The sequence below is a fragment of the Zosterops lateralis genome (assembly GCF_965231275.1).
Source record: "Zosterops lateralis genome assembly, chromosome: 1".
Taxonomy (NCBI): domain Eukaryota; kingdom Metazoa; phylum Chordata; class Aves; order Passeriformes; family Zosteropidae; genus Zosterops; species Zosterops lateralis.
The window spans coordinates 103,815,937-103,832,567 of record NC_139762.1 but is presented as its reverse complement, the minus strand read 5'-3'; the positions used below and the strand labels follow the sequence as shown (position 1 = coordinate 103,832,567).

At 43.0% G+C, this 16,631-nt stretch overlaps 1 protein-coding gene across 1 annotated transcript in view; it reads left to right on the top strand.

Moving 5' to 3' along the window:
• Window positions 1-14,162: 14,162 nt before the first annotated feature.
• EMILIN2 (elastin microfibril interfacer 2) overlaps window positions 14,163-16,631 on the top strand; it is a gene marked incomplete at its 5' end in the record, with an annotated part of 34,203 nt that continues 31,734 nt past the window's right edge. The window contains 2 exons of the mRNA XM_083878418.1: window positions 14,163-14,290; window positions 14,380-14,502. Coding sequence (XP_083734544.1) covers window positions 14,163-14,290; window positions 14,380-14,502 — 251 coding nt within the window. The remainder of the gene's footprint in view (window positions 14,291-14,379; window positions 14,503-16,631) is intronic.

The following is a 16,631-nucleotide window of genomic DNA, read 5'->3' as shown; positions in this document are numbered from 1 at the left end:
ATTAACCTAAGCTAACTGATTCGGAAGATACAGATCAAAGGTCCAGCTCTGCTCAGACTGGAAGGGCTGGTTGAGCAAGAGGAAGATTCATGACAGCCTGAGGAATGCAAAAGAATTATTCTGAAACAATGGAGGAGGCCATTCTACAAGTTGCTCAAGAGTTTCTTTTCTTCAGCAGTCCTGGGGCAATTCTAGGACAGAGACTGTCCTGTAAAAAGTGAGAAAGGATGGTTAGAAATCCTCTTAATACTAAGGACTTCTGGCAGAAGCAGTCATGAGAGTAGATTTGGTAATGCATACCAGAGCTAAGGGGAAGTCAAAGCAGAACTGCTGAAGTGGAAGCACACTGAGAGCTGGGTCACATGTGAGAGGCCTCACATGCTGAAGCTGAGCCTGCTTCTGTTGCCAGTGGTAATTTTGGCAGATAAATAGCTTATAGAGAGCTTGCCTTCAGCAACTCATGTAGCAACTTCATCTTGCCTCATCCATACCTGAACTGACCTGAGGCATACAGCACAGCTGGTGGAGTCAAACTGCTGCAGCAGCACAGCAAAAATGGGACTGGTGAGATCAGTTAGTGAGTTACGGTGTGTTGCTGTTGCAGTCTGGTGTTGCACAGACATGTACAAGTTTGCAACTAAACATGTCCTTCACTGGCATTTTAACCACAGTTTTGAAGTTTTTAAGTACATTCCAAGTGGACAGCCTTTGGATGCCAAAGGCAGTTTGTTGTCATGCAGAGCTTGAAAGGAAAATGTGCCTTTGAAAGTGGGTGGTCAGACCAAGACTGATTTATCCAGTTGGTCCCTGGATGGAGATTATATCTACCTCCAGAACTGAGCCCTTCTAGGAGTCCATGTCAGAGCATCTGAACTGTACAAGATCTGACCATTCTTGTCCTCCTTTCTCTGGAAACAATACATAGGGAGGCCAGACACAGTGCTAGCAGAGTGCTGTACTTGCCTCGCACTGCTCAAAGCCAAAAGGGTCTTGACTTTTTCCTCTTAACTGTTCCTGGAATAAGCTTGTGATGCTGGTAGAGTCTCTCTACCCTACTAATCTTTAGCACCCTCCTGTGCTAAGATAAACAAGATTCAAAGATAAACAAGAGTCTCCAGAAAAGTCCAAATGGAGGAGTGTAGGGTAAGGAAGGGGGAAATGTGGAAGCAATAAGAGCATATGGAATAAGACATCTTTCACTTTGGAATTTATGTCTGAAATTTCCCATCTCCCAAAAGGACACCTCGGATTTTGTTAGGCATCTGTCACTGGATGCTTCCAAGACTGCAGCAGTTTGGAATTAGACATGAACCAGCCATGGAGGCTACTGGCACGTGAGTTGAGAGCCCCTAGAAGACTCAGAAGTGTGATGAGAGTACCCTACAACTGGATGCTGATGGCACAGGGAACATGAGCAGAAAAATGGAAACTGGTGGAGTTCCCAAAAATGGAACACCAGGTATGTATGTAAGGAGTAGCAGAAGAGCTGAGCCATCTGTCGGGAGAGATGGACACATCTATCAACGTAAGAGGGAGAGATTTATGGCAGATTTAAAGATGGTGTCACCAGTGCAACTCCTAAAGCCGATTTCTGTTTCCATGCTGACAGGTAGGCATGGATTCAGGATTCTAGTGAGTATACACATTACAAAACATCTTTGCAGTAGACTTGAAACTTATGCCAAATACCTTGTTTCAAAAGATTTTAAGGGTCACTTTTCCTTACCATTGTGATCAGGTAACTTCCCTGGGTTGATGAAAGGTCATGAAAGCAGAATTAACTTAAAAAAAAAAAAAAAAAAAAAAAAAAAAAAAAAAAAAAAAAAGTTTGGTGGTAAAATAAACTATTTTTCTTGTGGGAAAGAAAGCACTCTGAATTTTTTAGATTTTGTATCTTCCTTGTGAGGAATCTTGTGGCTCCCAGAGCCATCTAATCCCCATCTAGTTATTCAACTACTCATCAAATCACAGCTTGGGAATGTGTGTTCTAGGCTATGAAGGCCTAAGTAATTTTTGATGTTAATATTCCTTAAGTATTCATATTTTCTAGAAAAATAAGCAGGCTTGGATACACACAGATATACTTCATAAGCTTTACATATAAAATGCTAAGTATTCTGGAGAATAGTTGCTCCTTATATATTGATATGCTGATTCTTAAATGCCATAAATACATTTTAAATATTTGTGTTCCATTTTTTTCCCCTGAACTGCTCTACTTTCCCTTATCTTAGAATTGTAATATATACCACTTCTGGTGTTAAGAAAGATTGGAACCATTATTTTAACCAAATGTGTTGAAGTGCAAATAACAAGTGAACTTTTGAACTCTTGCATTCTCTGAGGATCTGAAGGGGTCTCTGCCAGGCTTAGAGAAAGAGCTGAACATGGATGTTTTTGTTAGAATTTTGGCAAATAGAATCATCTGGAATTAGCATGGTTTATTCAGATTCCAGCTTATCACTTCAAACTAGATTTCTCTTTAATAAGAGTTACTCAGTTTCTCTTATGAAGGGTTTCCTGTATGCAAGAGGGTAATAGTGGCCCTGTGTCAAATGCATGATAGCATTATCAAAATAGAGGAATTTGGGGTCAAAGAGTTTGCTGGTTAGCTTTGTTGCCAAGACTGACTGTTCCAGATCCTTCTAAAGACATGCTGACACATCGGTGTGGTGTGTCAAGGACCTGATGATATGGAACATTTTCCATAACACCACTTCAAATGTGAGCCTTTCCTTTGTTGAAAAACTCTCCTGCACGTAGAGAGATTGTATGCAAAAAATAATAATGCCATCCTGAGGGGGAGAAGGGGAGGGGCAAGAACTGGAAAGAAATTTGGACTCTTTTTCCTGAGTTGGAAAAGCACAAAGCATTCAGCAATCTGAAAAAAAAAAAAAAAAAAAAAAAAAAAAAAAAAAAAAAATTCTTTGCAATACATTTATAATTCAGTTAGAACTTTGGGAATCAGTTTAGTAATTGTTACCTTGTTCTCTTGTTCTCAGTTTTCAGATGTTCCAACATCACAGCTATCACTTTTAAGTCTGCTCTGTCTTTGGAATGTATTTGTCACATTTTTTATGGACACTTACTGTATATCTGCCTCCACTCTTTCCGGTTCTTCTGATTCCTGGGAAAGAGGGAAATTTGTGAGAACATTCCTCAGGTTTTAGGCAATGCCAGTTATTGCTCTTGGAACACTTTGACAAAGCAGCTACACAGAGAGATACAGAAGTAGTCAAATCCTGTTCAGATTTTCGCTTAGGTGAAAAAAAAAATAATGCCATCTCAGAATCCATAACATACAGAACTTCCATCTGTATTATTTCCCTCTGCCTTTTCAAAAACAACTTACCTGTCAGCTTACCTTTTCAAAAACAACTGTCTTCTATATATACCATATATATTTAGTAAAGATTGAGAAGGATTTGTGAGTAGTAAATGTAAGCTTCTCAAAAAATAAGGAAAACTGGACTCTCTAGTATGAAAAAGAGCTATCAGATTATCTTTGCCAAAGGATCTGAAGCTCTTTGAAGATGAAATGCTGGATGTCACTTACTAAGATTTTCTTTCTCTTCCTAAAATTCAGGTTAAGTCAGCTGGTATAAATTTCTCTAGAATGTAAAATAAAGATGATTAAAGAGGATTCATTGCTGTAGGCAGAGAAGCAGTAGACTTCTGTGCAAGCTGATGGCTATTTTGTACTGCTGGACATGAAGCTACTGGATTTCCACCCTCAGAACACAACACTGTGGCTCTTTCAGTATCCATTTGTGTACATGATGGTGATGGCAAGGAAATTGATCTGCTCATCAGTGACTGTTAGCACAGCAAAATCTGACTGCTTTGGATGGTATAACTCTCATTTAATAATAAACTGCACTCAAAGTTAAGTTTTGATTACCAAATGCTTTCTCTCTTTGTTTAATATATCAGAAAAAGATCCAATGTTCCAATGATGACTAGAGAGCAGCTGCATATGGGTCTTATCTTTTTTAACAGTCTAATCCTCTACTACACTGGATAAAAGGCAGAAGCCTACTCATAGGCAGAAGCCATCATTCATTTAAATGTGTACAATTTTGACTGTTTGAAACATCTGCGTTTGCAGCAGCAGCAGGAACCTGCAGAGGCCCTGCACCTTCAAAAGGCCAAAGCCAATCTTGTCCTTAACAGTGGTGAGGTTTTGCTGTCAGTGTAAAATGTTTTGTAACCACTTTTTGCCAATTGAAAAACAAGACCAGACCCTAGAGACAGTCTGTAGAAAAGGACTGTCTTGTTCCCACCCCTGGATGTGTGTCCAACCTATGTTGCAATGTTTGGCTATGGACTTCTGCTTTTTTTTTTTTTTTTTTTACTGCCTTAATACAAAAGAGTATATCCATGCAAAGGATCTTGAATTTTAAGCTAGCTCCTCACATTTAAATTGCTAAAGCCTGGAAAAAATTATCAACACTTACGTGTCTCAGAATAGTTTTGCAAGTCACCAAGAAATGAGTCAGGCATGAAGTGCTGTCTGTAGGTTGAGGGGGCGACTGAAATGCAAATATCCAGTTACCACAGACAGAACTGTCGGGAAAGAAGGAAAGAGTCTCACACCAGTAACTCAGTCCTGATATATGACCCTTACTAGAGAAAGCTACCCCACAAGGAAAATGAAATAAAGTAATTGTAAAGCAAGGCTGATAAGAGAATGAAGAACTCTGATTCCATAACTGGATAAAGAATCTAAAAATAAATAAATTAAAGTAATGGTTGCCTTTCAATACACCACACAGCAAATAGTTCTCTAAGGTAATCTGTGTTGCCAGCTCCAGATAGCAACTCCAGAGGACTGCTGAAAGTCAGAAGCGGTTGGACAAAGACAGTGAATTACTGCAAAGCTCTAACAAACAAACAAAAAAAAATCAAAAATCAGGAGACTGGCTTAAAAGTCAGATTTGAAAATGATACCACTATATGTACTTTGCTTTTTGTTTCTGAGCCTGTAGGATGGGTTTGAGTCAAATTTTCAAATTGCTCTATGCAAAGGAATGCCAGAACTAACTTTCTCTTGCAATACAATCTGAAACGATCAAATCATGCTGGAATTCCAGGAACTGGAACTTAAATGAAAAAGCAAAATGTAGATGCTGCAATACTAAAAAAAAAAATGTAAGGACAAATGAAGCATAGTAGATGGAGAAATTATTTTTTCTGCCTCAGTTTTTAAAGAGAACACTGACGTAACAAAATACATCCCGTAATCTAACAATGATAAGTCATTCCTTCTCCATCGAGATTTCACTGTTGTAAAGTCTATTGAACTGAGCAGACCTCTCTAGGAATAAAGGTCTTGGGAGCATTCCCATTTTTTCAAGGGAAAAAGGACAACTCATGCATGAGGCAGTGGAGTTTTGGCTGTCTCAGGATACGCTCAGTGAAGTGGCTCTTTGTGAGTTATCTAAATCTCTCCAGTTATATACAACTGATATTTCTAGACATTTGGCTTCTCCTCTGGATATGGACATCTTCTCTGTGAAAAATTGTCCCCATAATTTGTGTTAATCTGCAGCAGTACACTATTTGCAGTGAAATTACAGTGTAATAATTTGCAGTGGCTTCCCTGACCTCCAATTAGGAAATGTCCTACTGTGCTTCAGGCAATTTATTTTCCCCTAGCACAGTTTAAAAATATGTTTACAGTCACAGCTTTTGTGATATTATTTCTCTATCAATGATAAACTTCAGGGAACAGTAGGAATGAACTGGTGAGATTTACTAATTGAATGTTTGCCTTCAAGTGGCCTGTTGGTAATGCTGGAAAACTGTTCAAACTGAATGTGTAGACTGACAAGAAGCGAGGCAGCTTCTTAAAGATTGTCTTATTTCTCCAAAATCAAAACTAAAAGGAGTAAAATAGTAGCCGATGTATTTTTAAACAGTAATGACAAATATAAGCTTTTCATTTCTTTCAGAAAGAGAAACACAAAGCAAAAGAAAAGACCAAAAACCCCCTGCTCCTTTTCTGCATTCTTCCCACTTCCTCCCCCTCCATCCTAACCTCAGCTGCCCTACAACACTTAGTGTGGGTGCTGTTATTATTGGAGTACAGGAATTTTAATCTGGGACAGTTTAACCACTTCCCAAATTAAAATAGGCTATCTCAGCATATGCACAATAACCTGTATCTACAGACATTTTTCTGGCTTTAACACTGTTGGTGTAATTGGAGTGGCAAAATCCCATGCAGAGACCAGGCCTCAGCACAAAGCTTGAGACTGTAACACAGAAGACAATTGAGCTCTGATTTTGTTCATATACTCTAGCATCACTAACAGGTACCTATAAAACAACAGGATTCCCTCCATAATCATTTCTCTTTCTAGAGCAGTAATGACTCCACCGTGATCTTCTGTGAATGGCTAAAGGGAAGAAAGAGAAAAGCCCAATACCAATAGGAGTAGAGAGTACCAACAATTCCTGACAGAGTTCATCCTAAAGTTTAATTTTAACTGTCATAAAAAAAATTAAATAACATTCTACAAGCCTGAAATTCTGTGCTAAAAGTAAAAGTGAATGCTGTAAATAATGCCAGATGCCCTGAACTGAGTCCATGACTGAGTTCATTCTTGAACATATGCTCCTATACATAAATTCTTCATATCTTATGCTCACTGAAGTAAATTCTAAAACCATGAGTTCATTTTACCACTACTGCATACAGTCTTGTCCAGAAATATTACTGTCATTTGATCCACCAGTTCTCAGTCCCCCCCACAGGGAACACACCAGCAACATTCATCTTTAACTTCTTTTCCCCCAACCATCATCCCTGTAGCCACTGCTCTTCCAAGACCATATAAAACCACACCCTCTTTTGGCAGCAGATATTTCCTTTCAACAATAAAAGACAAATTAAAGAGGATACAAGTCCACGGTTGATCAAGAACACTCGTCTGTACAGCCTGCAGCAGGAAGGATGCTGAAGTGTAAGATGTGTCTGAAAGAATCAGAGGAAATGCTGTCACCATCCTCACCAGGAGGTTTTGATCTCAGGTGGGAAAAGGAAATTCAAGATTAATCTGGACTCATCTCATAGACAACTTAAGGATACTGCTGAAACCTCTGAGATGTTCCAAATTCTAAACATTTACCAGTTACTCAGTTAACTGAAGGATATTATGATACAGAATGGAAATGTCATGGTGAGTGAATTTAAATACTTATTTAAATACTCTGCACTGTCTACCAGTTGTAATTAATTACGTGGCTACTGCTCATTAGAAGACATGTATTTAAACCTACCCAGTTTCTCCTGGTACTGGAAAGAAAATATCAACAAGGCCATTGTCTGTGGAAAACATTTCTGTACTTCCCTGTACTCCAAAGACTTTGTTACCCAAGTAATGGAATTACTTTAAACCAGCATGTCTGAAAACAGATATTTGGAGTTTTAAAATAAAGTATTGATCCTTGCCTGAGATATTCAAGATGAGGTGGTAGAATGAGGCAGAAAATACACAGAGATGGCATCCAGTGATGTTATCAGGCAGAGATTTGACTGAAACAAATCTTGGGTGCTTAATTCCTAGTTTTCACAGAGATGAGGGCTGTTGATTTCAATCAACAGTGGTGGGAGTGAAGTACTTACCTACTTTGAGTATGTTGCCCTCAGCCCATTTAGATTTCTTAACTGATCAAACCAGAGCACTGCTATCACTAGTTTATTTATTTGCAGCCCTGAGAAATCCAACACACATGGTTTGCAGTCTGATTAATACACAGTTGGACACACAATTAGGATACAATGCAAAACATTTATCAAGAATAATTTCTTGTAAAATCCGTATAATAAACAAAGGTAAATATTAAGTAAATTTTTTGAATGTAAAACAGATAAGAATCAGAAGAAATGTAGAGAAGGTTTTCTTTTTTTTTTTTTTTTTTTTTTTTTTTTTTTTTTTTTTTTTTTTTTTCATTGGGAAATAATTAAAGCAGGAGTTATTTTTTCCAAGGAAGCAAGACTGATGTTCTGAATCACAGTATTAGATCTTACCAACAATAAAGGATTTCCGCCTCTTGTTTTCAGGAAGACCTTCTTATTTTAATTTTAAGTAGACTGACTGCATTTTTAATCAATTCCTTTAAATAAACCAACATCTATTTTGTCTAAAATGAGATTATAATGTCTGCATAGAAACTTGCCCTGTTGTAGTTAGACTCACATAACTTTCTTGCTTAGTTCAAACTCCAGGAACTTTAGCAAGAGACTGACTGGATGAACAGATAAACAAGGAATTCAAGCTTCAGAATCATGTTATTTTCTATCAAGAGCAATGTAATTGTTTAAAAATCTGCTGACAACTTTGTCTCAAACACTGCAAAGCCATGTGCCACTCCCTTGCTCTCCATTCCAGCTCATCTTTAAAGTATCATGAAAGCTGAAATCTGTCACTTTCAATCAGAGAGCAGCATGTTGAGAAGGGCAGTGCATGCTGTGAAACTATGGAACCTGCCCTATACCACAGGAGGAAAGGACTGCACAGTAATTCGTGCCCTCAGTTTTATTCTTTATTTGAAATATTGCACTAACATCAAAAGTGAAATATCAAAATAAGTATGACAACTCTTCATTTCATAAGAAGCAAGATTCAAGTAAACTCTTTACAGCAAGGGTAAAGAGTGCATAGTTTGAGGCTCAGCCTTTTAAATACATTTCAGCAATTTGCCTGCCAGTTTTTGAAGGGCCTGTACACAGGTACCAACTGTAGTTTTGTACAAACCAGCTTTGTCCTACTGTATATACAGGTTAGAGTAGCTGTGGAAAGAACAAAAGAACATTGTGCATCTTCTCCCTTGAAGTCACCTGGCAATTTCACCAAATCAAAGATAAGCTGACACAAAAGAAGTCTCTTCCCCCTACCTCCTCTACCCTCCCACCAACATCCCATCTGCCAAGAAATGCCAATCTCCTCTGATTTTATTCCAGTACTCATTAACTTCTTTGCCCCTTACCCGTGTCAGCCAGCCTCGGGCTCTTCACTGAAAGATCTTGTAGAGCAATAAAAATGTTTTCTTCTGACTGTCATCCCATATTGGATGTCCAGACTTGCTGTGCTCAGAAAACCATGGTAACGGTGGGTGATATGTCAGTTGGTCCTCTCACATTATATAATAAGTAATATAAGAGAGCATTTATCTTTTGTATGGGAGGAGTGTAGACCTTAATCCCACTATTTCTTTAGGTGTCACAACCATTCAGTATAAAGTAGATAGGCTGTTCCATAAGTGTGCCATACTTGAGGTTTATCATGCTCCAGCACTCAGATCATTCTTCCAGGTGAATAATGTAGTTTGATCTCTTCTGTCCTGCCCTGAAGTTGAGCCCGCTTCTGTTGCCAGTGGTAATTTTGGCAGATAAATAGCTTATAGAGAGCTGCCATCAGTGTAGCAACTTCATCTTGCATCATCCATACCTGAACTGACCTGAGGAATAAAGCACAGCTGGTGGTGTCAAACTGTTTCAGGCCTTGAACAGATCCAATGGTGTGCTGAGAGCTGCTCCCAGGGAATAGCCTTTGTTTCTTTTGTTCTCCAGCAAAAAAAAAAAAAAAAAAACCCTGTGACAATAAAGAGCATCAGTTGCAACACAAACACTTGATGCATGCTGCCACTAGGCCATGTTTGGGATCATTCTAATACAGCAATTTGTTTTTCTGTTTAAATTAATGAAATTAGCACAAATGTTTTTCCCAAAAAAGGAAATACCACCAGGAAAGAAAGGCTGGAGTTGCCAGGTTGCCCACTCACACACTGAAACATCCCTGGACAGGCAAAGATGGCACTTCAGTAAGGAGATGTGGCTGAGCACTGGTTGGAACCACATGGGTTATTTCCCCGCATACTCCAGAGCTCCTAGAATGGTCTCAGCTACAGACCTTTTGTCATGGAATGAACAAAATCCTTGTGGTTGTGTAACTGTAATGGCTCTCCAAGGTGGCTCTCCAGTTAAGAGAAAACCAAAATACTCTGCTCTCCCCTCTCTCATTTATTTATTGATTTATTCCTGACTAGTGCTGCTTGGATTTCAGTCAAATTTAAAGTGTTTATAAATAGTAATTTTATTAACATCTGTTATTTACTTTTCGTTCAGTCATTAATTTTCATGAAACATTCACAGCTAAATATGTGTCTGGCAGACTTAAGTGAGGTGAATACACATAAATATTTAAAAATTGAAACCCATTGCTTCTTGTGACAGGGAATGATTTTTTTAAAGAAATCACAAACAATGTTCTCATTCAAGAGTGGGAAAGTTGCAAAACATTCATCCTAGATTCAAGTTAGAATTTTTATGTTCATGTTAAGATTAGTATGTAATGGCATACAAGCCAAGTGAATGGGACAGGGCTGTATCATGTCTCTGCAGAACAGTATTCAAACGCCTCTTTCCCCATAGAGTACTTTTCCTGGTATATCTAAGCCAGTGTGCGTCATACACCTCCATCCAAGCTTTCCTCTTTTAGCCTGGAGTTTCCTACAGCTTCCTACCAAACTTTTCTTTGTTCCTTAATACCAGTTTCATCTTTCCAGAGGGACACTGTGACCTGCTTTGACTCATGGACTGAGTTAACACAGCACCAAACGTAAACCCAGACTACTCACAGCTGTAGGCTGGCTCCTCACATCTGATGGCCAGGGAGAAGTACCTGAAAGACCTTCTGTGCCACAGACAATATTTCCTTTTTTTTTTTTTTTTTTTTTTTTTTTTTTTTAATTAAAGAGAAGCATCAAGGCAGTACAAACACCTCTCTGAAAACCATTCAACTCAGGTGATTTTGGCAATGTTTTGAGGCAGTGAACCTGAAGAAAAGAAATCCAGAATTCACAAAGCAATTTGTTGCTGAAATCTACAGAAAGAAAGAAAGAAAAAAAAAAAAAAAGCTGATGGAGCTGATGGATAAGGGTGATAATTGCAGGGAAAACACCATTTCCATCTCATGCACCACAACACTACAGACACATTTCTCTCTTGAACTTCTGCAGTAAATACTCTGGTAATGTTTTTGCGAGTTATTCTGCCTACCTGCTCTGCACACTTCTCTGTCTCTGGCAGGCCCTTGCACATGGCCTTTGTTGTTTGCCCATCATTATCCTGTAATGAAGCATGAAAGTATGGTTGATCTTGGTGCTAGAAACACAGACAGACTGCTTAGTAAAGAAACAAGGACTTTAAAACATTTCAAAGGATTTATGGACTCACATTGGTGAACTCAGTCTCCCAAGGATGTGTGTACTGAGCTCACCAGTCACTGAAGCTGTCCTCAGTGCATTCACGGACTACATGCTCCATTTGTAGGGAGGGGTGCAGGGATGCTTTCCATGTACTGTAAGAGTCATCTGTCTTGGGATTACTGTGAATCTTAGAGATGAGAGGACATAGCACAGAAATACAAGATGTGAACATTTCTGTCTCCTTGAGAACAGGATTAACCCTCATACTTATACTGTGAAATAAAACTAGTTACACCCTCAGAAAAAATGCAGCCATGCACAGAGCTTGGACCACATCTTCAGCATGCACCTGAGCTGAAGATTCTCCAGGCAAAGCCCAGTTTCTGTACTGGTCATTGTTGATATCACACTGATAGGCCCAGAGTGAATATCAGCTGAGATCAGCTCTATGCACCCGCCCAAGTTCATCCATTTCTATTCAGCTCAACACTTGTAGCACAAGTCATCCTCTGCTGATACTCCTTACTGAGCCATCATGCAGCCACACTAAAACTTCACTCTCTGAAGCAGCACTTGTATTCAAGCTCCCACAGAGCTCTAGTTTCAGGGAGAAGATGGGACTGGTCCTGCAGGATTTTGGTTTTTATTGTTATGGTTTATTTTTAATGAAACAAACTCCAAAAATGCACTGTGCTTTGCAGTGGAAGAAGTCTTACATAGCCTTTTAAAGAAATGGCAGCAAATGCTGTTAAAGCCTTTTTTCATAATATTTACAAAGTAGTTGATCCAGACAGTAAAGGAACAAACTATATATCAGAAATCAGGAGAGATTTTCTTGCATAGTTCTTGAATGAACAAACACTGAGTGTCCTGAAGTTGCAGGAAGCTCCTGACTTGTTATCTGTCTTATCCATGGGGTAAGCAGGGGCTCTAACAACTCTCCTTCTAATGGTGTTCCCATTTTTGTTTGGTCAGGCAATTGGCTCTGGGGCTCACAGGTAAGTTGGGTGCCCTCGTGGCAAATCAGGTAACATCTGCTTTGTCTTCCTTCATCAAAATATAAGCTCAGTGTTAGCATATGGAAATATACTGTTGCTTCATGCTCATTTTGTTTAAATCAGTCTATTAATTTTTGTACTACGCAGTCATTCTCAAGACAGGCATGACCTCAGTCTTTCATTATTTAATGACTTTCCCTTTGTGGGACAATGTACAGCTCTTCCATGTTGCTCATCACTTTTGGAAAAGGACCAGTTTCAGGAGTTCTTTGGCTGAGTGAGGAGGGGGAAAGGAAGAAAAAGCCTTCTTCATTGCTTTTTAAGGACTGAACTCTAGTCTTGCTCTCTACATGCTTGGGAAACTCCAGATAATTTCTGCCAGCACAAATGATGAAACCTGAATTACACGCTTCTGTGAATGCAAACAGTGGCACAGGAAATTGTTTAACCCTTGAAAAGGTTAAAACATAATTTCTTAAGACAGCCTCACCTTAAGTGAGGTGTTTTCCTCTTTGAAGCATCTACAGAGCATTAAAAGGGTTTCGAGTGAAATGGGACAGACTGAAGCAACTTCTCATCTTTTTCCATTGCTATTTATTGCCAGTGAAGTGTTCCTATGCATCTGCAATGGCACACATTTCTCTAGGGGACAGGAAGCTTTAGTGTATATTTCCAATGAAACAACTTCTAAAAACCAGCCTGGATGCATCATTTTGACCTCAGCATTTAAAGCTTATTTCCCTGCAGACTTGGAGGCAGAGTGAAGTTGTTGGGTGAGACTCCCAGTAAGACTGGCAGATGAAATTTGCCTGTTTCAGCAGGTCGGGGCAAATGCTGAGGTCAGCAGAAGGAAGAGCCCTGCCCTGCTCTGGCTCTGCCCCATGTGAGAACCAGGAAAAGCCTGAGCAGCTGCTGTTGGCCATGGGAGGCCTTGGGAGTGCGTGAGCAGGGCTGGGGCTGGTCAGGCTCAGCAGGAGCTGCCCACACTGTTCCCAAACCTCCCACCCAAACTATTCTCCACCCAAACATCGCTCCCACCCTTTCCCTCCTTCCCACTGGTGGGAGCAGCCTGCCCTGGCCCAGTCTCGATGCTTTCTTCAATGTCACTTCAGCCCAAAAATCCAACTCACAAAAGAGCAGGAGCTGAGGAGGATAGAGGAACATCCCTATGGCCCCATCGTGGGATGGACCCATTGCTGAAGAAGAGCAGGAGCTGAGGAGGATAGAGGGCTGTCCCCGTGGGATGGCCTCACATGGGCAGGCCGCTCACTCCAGGTGCTCCAGTTGGATTCTAACAGCCAGGTGCAGCTGAATGCCCATTTCCCACTTTGCCCAGTGAACACCTCTGCTCACAAATACAGGGTTATGGTACATCCCTCGCTGGGGGAGCCGCCAGGACCTTTCCCATGACAGCGGCAACACGAGCCCTCATCCCACGAGGGGAGCACCGACCCCCCACGGCTCCGGGGCCAGGCAGGACCAGGGGGCAGCAAACCAGCCTCAGCCTCCCCCGCGGGCACCGGGAGCTCCCCGCGCCTGCCCCGGCCCCACCTGGAGAGCCCAGAGCCCCCTCCCCTCCCTGCCCTCGGCCCGGCCTCTCCTCCCGTCAGCTTTCCAGGGGGGAAAACTGGTTGGGGGGCTGTGGGCGGCCAGCCCGGGCAGGGGCCGGGGAACGGGGGCTGCCCCAGGGCTCCTGCCGGGCCGGGGGATGGAGCGGGGCTGGAGGGGGGCCGGGGGATGGAGCGGGGCCGGGTCCGGGCGGGCGGAGGGAGCGGCGCCTTGTCCGGAGGGGGGTGCGGAGCCGCCGTGGAGGGCGGAAACGGGGTGGGGGGATTTGCGTCAGTGAGGGAGCCGAGAGCGGGCGAGGGCGGGCGGGACGGAGGGACAGACGGACGGAGGGAGCCCAGAGAGGCACCGGCCCCGCCGCGCTCCGCTGCCCTTGGCCGCCCCATGGAGCTGTGCCCGGGGCCCGCGCCGCCCTCGGGATGGGCGCTGCCGCTCCTCCTCGCCCTGGGCGCCGCCGGGCTCGGCCAGGGCACCCCGCACCTGCCCTACTCCCGGCCGGGCTCCCGCAGCAAGTGAGTCCTGCCCCTGCCCCTGCCCGCCCGGGGCGCGCTGCGGGACCCCCGGACCAGCCTGACCGACACTGTCCATCCTTCCCCCGCAGGAACTGGTGCGCCTACATCGTCAACAAGAACGTGAGCTGCTCGGTGCCGGACGGGACGGAGAGCTACGTCCAGGCCCAGTACAAGTGCGCCTGGAACCGGTTCCCCTGCGAGCCCACCCTGGTGTAAGTAGCGCCGGGGGCGCCTGGGCCGGGACAGCGCCCATTGCCGAGCCCCGGCGATGGGGGAGCGGCGCTGCCTGGGGCTGTTCTGGCGCCCCGAGAGGGGCAGGGCCCGGTAAAGGGGTGAGCACCGGCCCCGGTCCCCGGCGCGCCCCGGACAAAGCGCTCGCTCATCGCGGACATGGGGAGCGCTTTGCGGACATGGGGCTGCCGGGGCTGATCGGAGCCAGACTGAGCCGCTGCCCTGCCCTGGCGCTCCTCGTGAGGCCGGGGCGGCGTGCAGGAGGGCGGGAAACACGCGGGCGGCTCTCCCCGGGCGGCAGGAGCGGGATCAGGATCAGGAGCGCACCTGTCTGTGCCCGCCCGGAGCGCACCTGGCCCGGCCGCCCGCGCACCGCCCGCCAGAACCGCCTTGGGGCTGCTGGATCGGGAGAGTAAAGGGAGAGCCAGGAACGCGAGCCAGCGCCTTTGCAGCCGTGTATCCCTGTCTCCTATCCAGCAAGGGGAGCGGCCGGGCAGATTTTACGGGGGTAGCGGAAAGTTGCTGTTTGATTTTAGTCTTGGTGCGTGTGAGCACGTGGTGATGTGGAGGGGCACCTGGGGCAGGTGTGCTCGGCAGGCACGGCAGGCACAGGGAACTGATGGAGCTCTCTCACCTGCTGGCTGATCACGGGCAAATCTCCTTTCCCCATTTTTCTACTTGGAAAGCAGATATTTACACGTTTCTGTTTGAAGGTTCTAGGCAATATTTACTCTGTGAAACCATCCCCACGCAGTCACTGGAAAGACACCCATAGATTTTTTTGTAGGCTCAAACTTGGGGTTGAGGCGATGATGAAGAGTGTTTTACAATAAAGCTACAGTAACTAGTTTTTATTTTGACATGAGACAGATACTGCTAGATCCTGGGTATTACTGAAATAGAACTTCAGACCCTGGTGACGCTGCCACCCTGGGGCCTGTGACAATGGGTGTTGGGTGTTTGGCATTCAGACGTGCTGCCTTCTGTTTGTTTGGGTTGTTATCATTGTTAAAACCCCAGCTTTTCTCTATATAAACACTTAGAATTTGAGGGGAAAAAACAAAGACGGCAGACAGCTGAGTAACAGTGTCCTGTGTAACTTCCCTTGTTTCTCTTTGGAGTCTTGAACTGGCCATTTTGGAATTCTGATTGAGTTTATGGATGTGTAATGGGGTGTGCCCTCTATCCCGGGAAGTCTCTGTAGTGCAGCTACAGAGGCACAAGGAGGGGTTGAAACTGAGCTCTTTATACATATAAATCACCAAGCGTTAAGATAAGGAAATTTAGAGGCAGTAAATTACGACTTTCATGGACTAGTTGCTAAGTAGATAGTGAAGAAAGTGCAAAGGCATTGCTTCTAGCTCAGGAAATTCCTGTACTGAGAGTGTGAGATTGTTGGCAGAAATAACAGGGGGTAGCCCAGCTTGAGCAGGGCCCTGGATTGCACGACCTCCAGAAGTCCCATCCTTTCCAGATTTCTCTGTGGTTCTCTGAAATGGCATTGTCTGTCCTCGTGCTTCTAAACATCTGGAGTTGGCTGCTGTCAGAGAGAGAATATGGGGCTGAACAGACATTTGGTTTCACCAGCTGTGTCCAGTCTCATGAGGTTTTTTTGTTCTTTTGAGAATGGAATTAGATGCTTATCATAAGACTTTGTTTTCTCTGTTTGACTTTCTTTGGTGAACATCACTGTTGTTTTCTTCATAACCGTAATGGCAACTGCAGAACAACTCTTTGTTCTTAACATAAAGTATTCCTTATTCTTACCATAAAATATTTTTATTCTGTCATAGCACCAGCTGATTAACACCAAGAGAAGCGGAATGTCAAAATCTTGAACTTTTATTGTGCTCACAACTGTTTAGAGGTTGTAATTTTATTTTTATGTCTGTTGTATATACACTCCCTTAATGGCAGAATAAGAAAGATGCTAATCCAAAAAGTTGGAAATATATGCCTCAAACTCTGCAAAGCCCTAACTTGATTCCTGTGAAAAATATTGTTTAATTCAGAAAGAGTAGCGGTCTGCATAACAAAATGTGTTTATATATGTTTGCTAGCTAATGTTCACAAAAATAGGACAGGAAAGAGCTGTAAAACAACAAAGAAA